This window comes from Schistocerca americana, chromosome 2 (assembly GCF_021461395.2).
Source record: "Schistocerca americana isolate TAMUIC-IGC-003095 chromosome 2, iqSchAmer2.1, whole genome shotgun sequence".
In the NCBI taxonomy this organism is placed as follows: domain Eukaryota; kingdom Metazoa; phylum Arthropoda; class Insecta; order Orthoptera; family Acrididae; genus Schistocerca; species Schistocerca americana.
In genome coordinates this window covers 1,019,320,531-1,019,331,561 of record NC_060120.1, presented here as the reverse complement: position 1 = coordinate 1,019,331,561, position 11,031 = coordinate 1,019,320,531, and the positions used below count along the sequence as shown (strand labels likewise).

The window sequence follows — 11,031 nt, the reverse complement described above, 5'->3', positions numbered from 1 at the left end:
GTGATATGGGAGCGGATAACCACAGCATACGTCTTAGCAACTACTGTACTTCAATGGGGGTAGAATACCTCTATATGTGTACTTCGGAACACGAGCGGCCACGTGTTCTCTGTAGCGAGGTGGATAATGTCACGTGATGTTAATATCCGATAAGAAACGTCAACGCAGTGCGACCGAGACACTCCCACAGCTCAACGATGCTACGTTTTTTTAAAGATACAAAGATACTATAGTATGAATAGTCACTTGTTTCTTCGGCGCGATGGGAATTAAATGAATTGGGGTTACATGTATTGTGATTTTTTTTGAATTGTGTATATATTTGATTGTTCATCGACATGGCAGAAGATTCTTTCAAACTTGATTTGAAGCAGGTGAAACTTGACTTGCAGAAGGCAGTTGTAGAATGTTCGCTGAGAGGATTAATGCACAGCACCAAGTGGTGGGAATTGTCGAACTTGAGTTATTAAACATGTTCATTTGCTTAAAGTTGGCGGTATGTAATTTTGTAACGTGTTATTTTGTAGGCTGGCAGAGCTTAATTATGCATTGATAGATGTAAACGTAGACTTGCAGGAATCTGTATCGTTCAAAGAGCAACCGGTCTCCAGTGAGGGGGATATTTATATGCTGGCTAAGAGTTACTTTGATTTAAAAGAGTATGACAGGTGAGTTTATTTGGACTGTAGTACATATAGAGAAACTATTATGGGCTTTCTCGTGTTAAATGGGTATATCGGTTCACATTGCGCGAAAACCATTTGTGCTAGTAGTATTGAGAAGTAGGCTATGTCTCCCACCACCCCCATGTGAAGCAAGCAAAAGTACACCATTTGTTTTATTTTGCTAGTACTGATGGGTTTATTTGTGATGAAAAGTTCTCAATTGTGCTTTTTAACATGCAAGAAGCCAGTCATAACCCTTGTACATAGAACCACAAACAAACAAATTTTAATTCATTTCATAGCAATATACATGTTTATTTTGGATTGCCAAATAAGTTTCTGTACTATGAATATATGCTGTCAAAATGTATACATTGTGGTACCTATACATCATTGGTACTTTCCAGTTCTTTATTGCCTTTCTGATGTACAGGTTACGAAGTCTTCAACAAAAATTGGTACTGGGCAAGAAATGAGCTTTGTTAGTTTTGGCAATGATCAACAGAGATGAATTAAGCATTAGACAACTCCTAGTCTAAGCAAATGTATTAAGGCTAAAAAGTTCTGCAATGGGTATACATTTAGATAAGTGTTTACTTGTTCAGATTGGTTCTAACTTGGTCTGTGTACATTATACAAGCTTTTGCTCTGTCTATGTGAACTGTAGCAGTAAGATTTTTTGACTCTTGAAGTGAGTACTTGAAATCTTGCTTTACACATATGTGTAGGGCTTCAGTGTACATTAGTGTGTGGAGGCACTCACATTGTAGCTCAGAAGCTACCAAGTGGGAATTTCAACATGAAGACTGTTCTAGTAGTGGAAATCTTATCCTTACCTAGCACAAACCCATGTCAGGGAAAAGCTTGCAATTGATACACACTTTCATATAAAAGGTTCAGTGAATGTCCATTCAGTGACAATTCACAACCCTGTAGCTTATAATCTTGTAAATAAAAGAACTATATTTTACATCCCACACTTAAAGGATGCACAGTTGACAATTTTGTGTAACTGCAGAATGCTAAGCAAACTTTAATATGCATTATCTGTTACGACATTTCACTGAAACACAAGAAACTGCCATGTTTGGAAATAAAATTACATCCTCTATATTTATGAAGTTTTCAGATAATTTGTTAGAAATATGTAAGATAGTTTGGATGCTCAGGGCTCAGTAAATTGTTTTCTTATAGTTAGGGGTATTCATTAAACTTTATGGTCATTAGACATTTTTTCCCATGCAAGAGTCCTCTTGCATATGCATCAAAAGTTATGTTACTTGACAAGTGTCTTGCTTATCTCCCATGATAAATATAGAAATGGCTGTGCCAACCTTTTGGAAATATTGTAATCTAGACAGGAACTATATTTTAAAATGTTTGTTGTTTTTGATGAAATCTTCTACCAGGTACCATGAATGTTTTAAATTTTTCACGTAAACATAAGCCATAAACATAAATCTCAGTAGTACACGTGACTTTTTTATGGGGTTATTTCATGTCATGTCGCCCACCATCTCAGATTCTCATGAAACTTTGTATATTTGCTTGTACTTAGAACATAAGAACTCCTGGAGATTCTTTTTGGTCTCAGACTAAAACTTTTTTATACTGGATTTTCAATATAGTGATGTTCTGATTATTTGGCTGTACGAGAATGTCCATGCAGAGTGGTACTTACCTGCAGAAACACTGTTACTTAGGTGTATAACAGGCTTTTGATTTGGAATTTTCTTCTGAAGTTAAGAGAGGCATAGAGTTAACAAGAAAGCATTTATTTAAGCTGTAAAGTTAGAGAGAGAATATTTTTAAAAAATGTAGGCCACTCGTTTTCTAGAAAAATTACAAACACTTGTAAAACACTTATGTGACATTTCTCCAGCCTACTGGGAACCTAGTTTTGGTCTTAAATAATTCCCAAGGTTAGGTTAGGTTCTAATAAAATAGTAATATTAATGGGTTTTCTGTGAATGGTCACAAAGAAATTTAAAAAAAACTTTTCACTGTGATGAAAAACGAAGGCAACGGTCTTGCCGCAGTGGTTACATCGGTTCCCGTGAGATCACCGAAGTTAAGCGCTGTCGGGCGTGGTCAGCGCGTGGATGGGTGACCATCAAGGCCGCCATGCGCTGTTGCCCTTTTTTGGGGTGCAGTCAGCCTTGTGATGCCAATTGAGGAGCTACTCGACTGAATAGTAGTGGCTTCGGTCAAGAATACCATCATAACGACCGGGAGAGCGTTGTGCTGACCCCACGCCCCTCCTTTCCGCATCCTTTCCTGAGGATGAAATGGCAGTCAGATGGTCCCAGTAGGCCACTCGTGGCCTGAAGATGGAGTGTGATGAAAAACGAGGCTTTCCAAGTAAGTTCATCTTGGCCTGACACTAACTTTTCAGATTTTCATGTCCTTTTTTTTCGTGGTAATAACCATATATTTCATATAGTGTTTGAAAGAAAATGTGGTAAAGTTTTCAAAAATCTTACACTGTGTGGAGCTTCTCATTTGGATTGCATTACTGTGGAGGAGGAGGAGGGGGGGGGGGGGGGGTGCAGTATAGCTAATTTTCTACCAGTCACCATTTTATCCTTCCAAATATCAAAAATGAATGAAACTTAATGGGAAAAATATTTAATAACTCTGCTCCACGCCTGGAAATATAGAAAATCAACTTAAATTGTTATTGCCCAAACAATATTTTGTTAAATATTAAAAATACTTTTAGACAGTGCTGTTATTAGACCAGTTTCTTTCATTGAAACTCAAATATGGTGTGATAAAAAAAAAGGGGGGGGCATGGGTGTGGACAGGTACAGGCTTTTCATTTATACAGGGTGTTACAAAAATATACGGCCAAACTTTCAGGAAACATTCCTCACACACAAAGAAAGAAAATATGTTATGTGGACATGTGACTGGAAACGCTTACTTTCCATGTTAGAGCTCATTTTATTACTTCTCTTCAGATCACATTAATCGTGGAATGGAAACACACAGCAACAGAACGTACCAGCATGACTTCAAACACTTTGTTACAGGAAATGTTCAAAATGTCCTCCGTTAGCGAAGATACATGCATCCACCCTCCGTTGCATGGAATCCCTGATGCACTGATGCAGCCCTGGGGAATGGCTTATTGTATCACAGCCTTGCACAATACGAGCACAAAGAGTCTTTCCATTTGGTACCGGGGTTGCGTAGACAAGAGCTTTCAAATGCCCCTATAAATGAAAGTCAAGAGGGTTGAAGTCAGGAGAGCGTGGAGGCCATGGAATTGGTCCGCCTCTACCAATCCATCGGTCACCGAATCTGTTGTTGAGAAGCGTACGAACACTTCGACTGAAATGTGCAGGAGCTCCATCGTGCATGAACCACATTTTGTATTGTACTTGTAAAGGAACATGTTCTAGCAGCACTGGTAGAGTATCCCGTATGAAATCGTGATAATGTGCTCCATTGAGCGTAGGTAGAACAACATGGGGCCCAATCAAGATATCACCAACAATGCCTGCCCAAACGTTCACAGAAAATATGTGTTGATGATGTGATTGCGCAATTGCGTGTGGATTCTCGTCAGACCACACATGTTGATTGTCAAAATTTACAATTTGATCACATTGGAATGAAGCCTCATCCGTAAAGAGAACATTTGCACTGAAATGAGGATTGACACATTGTTGGATGAACCATTTGCAGAAGTGTATCCGTGGAGGCCAATCAGCTGCTGATAGTGCCTGCACACGCTGTACATGGTACGGAAACAACTGGTTCTCCCGTAGCACTCTCCATACAGTGACGTGGTCAATGTTACCTTGTACAGCAGCAACTTCTCTGACGCTGACATTAGGGTTATCGTCAACTGCACGACGAATTGCCTCGTCCATTGCAGGCGTCCTCGTCGTTCTAGGTCTTCCCCAGTCGCGAGTCATAGGCTGGAATGTTCCGTGCTTCCTAAGACGCCGATCAATTGCTTTGAACGTCTTCCTGTCGGGACACCTTCATTCTGGAAATCTGTCTCGATACAAACGTACCGCGCCACGGCTATTGCCCCGTGCTAATCTATACATCAAATGGGCATCTGCCAACTCCGCATTTGTAAACATTGCACTGACTGCAAAACCACGTTCGTGATGAACACTAACCTGTTGATGCTACATGCTGATGTGCTTGATGTTAGTACTGTAGAGCAATGAGTCGCATGTCAACACAAGCACCGAAGTCAACATTACCTTCCTTCAATTGGGCCAACTGGCGGTGAATCGAGGAAGTACAGTACATACTGACGAAACTAAAATGATCTCTAACATGGAAATTAAGTCAACATTACCTTCCTTCAATTGGGCCAACTGGCGGTGAATCGAGGAAGTACAGTACATACTGACGAAACTAAAATGATCTCTAACATGGAAATTAAGCGTTTCCGGACACATGTCCACATAACATCTTTTCTTTATTTGTGTGTGAGGAATGTTTCCTGGAAGTTTGGCTGTACCTTTTTGTAACACCCTGTATGTTGAAGTATTTGTAAAATTGTTCAGAAGATCTTTTAAAGCACATTATTTAGTCTACGAAGCTTTAGTACATGTCTCATGTCTTGTTAAAATAATAAAGTACAGAGACAGAAGTTATAATTTTAACTGATATATTTTAGTTACTAATATTAACTTTATTTAGGGGTATAAATGAACATATTTAAATGCCAGTTATTCTACACAGACAAATGTTTCATAACACGAGTGGGTGCACACTTTGTACACATGTGTAGAATAGATTCATCTATGTTGCCAAGATGAGTCATGTATGATCAAAATCTCAGTTTAATCTTAGTTTATTTAAACAACAAGAAAATAAACTTAGATCATATGAGATACACCACTGTTTTATTAAACAATAATGAAATAAATTTTCAGTACAACACCCTGTTCCCAAGGACGGGTGTTACAGAGACAGTAATGACCCACTCAAAGCATTAAGCAGTGCAGTGGCATCAGATCCCATCCAGCTGCTTATTCAATCACTAATTATCTCAATGTGGCATTAGGCTGCTAGCTCATAATCAGGGTGTTTTTTTTTTGCCCCCCCCCCCCCCCCCCCCTGCCTAGCTCACTTTGTATTTTATATTACTGCTGCTCACTTGGACGTATGATAGCACAAATTATCACTGTGTTATCTGAAGCAATAATGAAGGAATAGGTATAGGTCTGTAGTTGTGTAACAAAAATGAAACCGTGCAAAATCATTTTATTTTTTGTTGGCGCACTTTATGCACAGGTACCTGCTCGAGGGTTAAAATGTAAATGTTCAGCAGTGAAGATCTTTGGAGTTCCCAAGTGAGTTTTAAGTGGATCTATTTTGAATCTACTGTGAGAAATTAGATTCTGTTAATTTCATATTGTTTTTATTAAAGTAATGCATTCTTCTTAATGTTCTTGACTCTGGTACACCAACAGTACATAAAATGTTTTTCAAAGGCACAAAACAAATCTTCCTTCTCAGGCCAAAAGAATGATACTCATGGTGCAGGTAGATGGAGAAAAAGTAGTTCAGCCTGTCCTTCATCACACATTCTCGACGAAGGCAAAGTACCACGTGCCATCATATACAGCTGCCACAAAAGAATTTTGTTGGGGATAGCTACATGTCCATTGCAGGGCATTTTCATTGAAGGAAGAAATCATGGAAGGCTTTTCAGAACAAGTTGCTTTTCTAATTAATCACAGGAAAGCGATTTGTAATTGTGAAAATTCCTGGTGCCACTTATTGTGCGGGTTGTCAAAAATTGGAAAAAACGTTAGTCAATATTAGCCTTGAAGAAATTGCAAACATCATATGCAGCTATTTGTACGTCATTATCTAGTTGAAGACTAGCTTTTCCTCAAAACAAGTTTTACAGTTTCTCCCAATTAACCACACACAGATTGGCTGTGGCTAGTAGCAAAAAAGGAATGATCAGCGTTAGTGGAAAAATCCCTGTTGTGTTCACACAATTTTTTAAGGCCTTTTCTAGTGAAATAATGAGCTTACTTGAGTTGTTGGCAGTGTTCAGCCAATCCCTTAACCATTTCGCCCATTGTGATCCATATCATAACTTATAAAGCAGTGGTTTGCTATTGTCGATTCATTTTCCTCATTTATCGCATAAACACAAAAAGAATGGGTTGTACAACTGCTTCATGTCCAGTGTTAACACTTATAAAACTGTAGTTTTCAGTAAAGTCCATTAACAGAATTGCTATTGCCAAGATTAGATTGTCTTTCAAATTTTTCAGGGCCCTTGCCTCATGCTAAAATATAATAGTGTGGTTTAAGTGCCTGTAATTTTGTTACCAGTAAATCAGTGTATTCATCAACAGTTGCAGATTGCTTTACCAATACTGTCCAGTGGCCTGTGGTAATCCACTGGCTGTACTCAATTTCACCATCAGCATCTTTGTAAGAAAATTTTTCTTTCAAGAAATCTAACAATTTATCGTCACTGGGACCATTGCGCAGTGATTAAGCATGCAGTCATAGTTTCTGGGTCACATACAATAAATTTTATAAGTTCTTTGTGCGTTTCTTGAATGTGTTCCGCATCCAAAAGCAGTTTTATGTTTTGGTGGATACCACAGACACACACTGAATGAATGCCTGCAGCACCAACTAAAATACGCCACTTTAATCTTGGTGAACAAAATTTAGAAAAACCTTCTCCCATTTAAAACTTTAATATAGTTCCCTTATGTGGCAGAGGATGAGTCTCTTTTGCATATACACATTTTTCTGTCGCTGACTTTATTCCTGGTAACATTAGAGTATACTCATCATTTTGGTAAAAATTGGTGACAGACTTTGACTTCATTAGTGATCATTTGACCTCTTTTTGGAATAGGAATTGATAAAATATCTGTTTCCTGTTTCTTGCCTGTAAAACTACTTCTACATCTACATACATACTCCACAATCCACCATATGGTGCATTGCGGAGGGTACCTCTTACCACAACTAGCATCTTCTCTCCCTGTTCCACTCCCAAACAGAACGAGGGAAAAATGACTGCCTATATGCCTCTGTACGAGCCCTAATCTCTCTTATCTTATCTTTGCGGTCTTTCCGCGAAATGTAAGTTGGCGGCAGTAAAATTGTACTGCAGTCAGCCTCAAATGCTGGTTCTCCAAATTTCCTCAGTAGCGATTCAAGAAAAGAACGCCTCCTTTCCTCTAGAGACTCCCACCCGAGTTCCTGAAGCATATCCGTAACACTCGTGTGATGATCAAACCTACCAGTAACAAATCTAGCAGCCCGCCTCTGAATTGCTTCTATGTCCTCCCTCAATCCGACCCTATAGGGATCCCAAACGCTTGAGCAGTACTCAAGAATAGGTCATATTAGTGTTTTATAAGCGGTCTCCTTTACAGATGAACCACATCTTCCCAAAATTCTACCAATGAACAAAAGACGACTGTCTGCCTTCCCCACAACTGCCATTACATTCTTGTCGCACTTCATATTGCTCTGCAATGTTACGCCCAAATATTTAATCGACGTGACTGTGTCAAGCGATACACTACTAATGGAGTATTCAAACATTACAGGATTCTTTTTCCTATTCATCTGCATTAATTACATTTATCTATATTTAGAGTTAGCTGCCATTCTTTACACCAATCACAAATCCTGTCCAAGTCATCTTGTATCCTCCTACAGTCACTCAACGATGACACCTACCCGTACACCACAGCATTATCAGCAAACAGCCGCACATTGCTATCCACCCTATCCAAAACATCATTTATGTAGATAGAAAACAACAGCGGACCTACCACACTTCCCTGGGACATTCCAGGGGATACCCTCACCTCCGATGAACACTCGCCATCGAGTACAACGTACTGGGTTCTATTACTTAACAAATCATACTCACTAACACTAAATTCTGTCATTAATTTTTTTTCTTTTGACCTTTTTCTTTCATTAACAATATCATGGTATAAGAATTTTTGACTTCTTAATGATTTCATGCTACATTTCATTCTCACTAACCTTAATGTGTCATATGAAGCTTTGCTGTGATTTGGAATTGAATGAAGTTTTAAGGAGAGCACCCCAAATCAGCTAAAGTTTTGTGTGTGTCCTTGATACTTTGACTTTCTAGCACTGACTCATGAAGTGTCACCTCTGGGTCACTGGCATCACTGTCATTTCCACCACCAATTTCAGTTTTTTATTTACAAATCTTAAGACATGTTGTGCGAAGTCTTTTGCATGGTTTCTGATTGATTCTTGCAGACTTAATGATTTAGACAAATCAAAAACTTATCGATCTTGAGGATTTTCCAATTCTGTGCCTGTGTATTTTGAAAGGATCACAAGGAGTTCTATGATGGCTTTCAAAAACCTTTAAGTAATAGTAACTGTTTTTTCCACATAATAGTTCTTTCTTGATCATCTGGAAAGTTTATATTGGACCGTAACACTACCAAACCTTGTTGGTCTTCATTCAAGTCTGAACATTTTTGGAGAGTTTTTACTGATGTTTAGGTAACCAAATGACATGGTGTTGTGAGTGATTTTCCAACACTACATGAATTCACATTTTCCATTGTAAGTACCTGCGCACTACTTTAGTTAAAAACACACTACAATACTAACAGAATGATAAATGGCTGCACTACAAGTAAATGTGACCAGTCTCATGGAAAGACAAAGAGCAACTGAGGCGAAATGGACTGGTTGCATGTCACTGATATTCAGCAATACAGACAGTGATAGTTGCACTGTTTTCACTTATGTACAGGTTTCAATCAAGCTAATACAAACAAACAGAACACTTTATTACTGTGAGCTGGTGGTTAGCTGAACAGATAAATGCAATATATTGTATTCTTTCAAAAATCAATTCAGAAAATGAAATAACTTTTGCACACTTAAGATTAATTTGTCTGCCTAGAATAATTGATATTTAAATATGCTAATTTGAGACTCCAGCACTGCACCTGAGGCAGTGGGTGCCAGACCTGGCTGAACTTACTTGGAATGACTAGTTTTTCATCACAGTAAAAAGTTTTTTTTATTTTCGATTTATTTGTGTGGCCATTTGCAGGAAACTCATTAATATTTTTATTTTATTAGAAAGCTTACAGTCTTAGGATTTTTTAAGACCCGTACTTCAATCCCAGCAGGTTGGAGAAATATCATTTAAGTGTTTCTCAACATGCATGTTATTTTTCCAGAAATTGGGAAGTGACGCAGATAAATTATTTTGTAGTTTTCTTTGTAACTTCACTGATCAAATAAATGCATTCATGTTAACCTTATGCCTCTCTGAACTTAACGCCTATGGGGGAAAAAAAAAGGAAAAAAAAGGCCAAATCAACAGCTTCCTGTACACCTAAGTTACGAGTATTTCTGTAGATAAGTACCACATTGCATGGGCATTCTCGTAGAGACAAATTATCAGAACATCGCTATAATGAAAATTCAGCATAAAAAAGTTTTAGTCTGAGACCAAAAATAATTTCCAGAAGTTCTTATAAATGTAAGCAAATAGACAAAGTTTCATGAATATCTGAGATGCATGATTTGACATGGAGTGGCACCACAATGAATATCATATATGATATTTTCAGGTTCAGGCCGTACCTGTACATCAGTATTTCTTCAAAAAGTCAACAATAATTATTGATTTTTTAAATTTTTTGTGGTGGTCACCAAGTGTGCCCCATCCGTTCTCCCCTCCCTCACCCATCCTCGATGGTAGTAGGAATTACTAAAGGTTCATTGGTATTGCCGAGAGTGTACAAAAAGATATTTGTGAGTTCTGGAAATTTGAAATTTTGTGTTACAAATTTTTGTACGGCTTCAGTGTTTATCAGTACATCTTCAACAATTGTTGTTAATGAGTAGATGATAATTAACAAGTTCTTAATTCTTTTTTAAGGTGGACGATAAACTAACACCCTCTTTGCCAATATACATTAGTGGAAATATGTTGGTATTACAAGGGTTGTGACAAAAGATTTGCAAGACTATGGTCGCTTACCACTATGGCAAATTGAGCACTGTGCAGTGCAGTTTGGCCTCCAGTGGGGGGAAATTTTATATTGTCACTGTAATCTGTAATTGCTGTTCTCATGTCAGTGTACTGCAGGACTCTTTTTGAATTTCCCAGTTGTGTTTGTTTCCATCTGGCGGGTATGAGAAAATGAGCCTCACAGAGCTCTTATGTTTGTCCATACTATCGGCATAGTCCATATTAATTCAAGCAGTCTAAAAAAAAAAAAAAAAAACTCTAAACTTCATAGTCTTAGATGTTATTGAATTTAACATATGCAAAAATTTAGGATGGAGTAAGAAACCCGTATTTTTTGTTTTGTCAAAGAAACTTACT

The 11,031-nt window shown here is 38.0% G+C and overlaps 1 protein-coding gene across 3 annotated transcripts in view; it reads left to right on the top strand.

Moving 5' to 3' along the window:
• The first annotated feature begins 225 nt into the window (after nt 1–225).
• The window catches only part of LOC124596382 (cell division cycle protein 23 homolog), a 101,924-nt gene continuing 91,118 nt past the window's right edge, over nt 226–11,031 (top strand). The window contains exons 1-2 of one of the 3 annotated variants that reach the window (XM_047135500.1): nt 226–442; nt 528–668. In XM_047135500.1, coding sequence (XP_046991456.1) covers nt 339–442; nt 528–668 — 245 coding nt within the window. In that variant the 5' untranslated portion in view covers nt 226–338. Of the gene's footprint in view, nt 497–527; nt 669–11,031 lie in introns of all 3 variants that reach the window. The other 2 variants (XM_047135501.1, XM_047135502.1) reach the window with 2 other exon arrangements.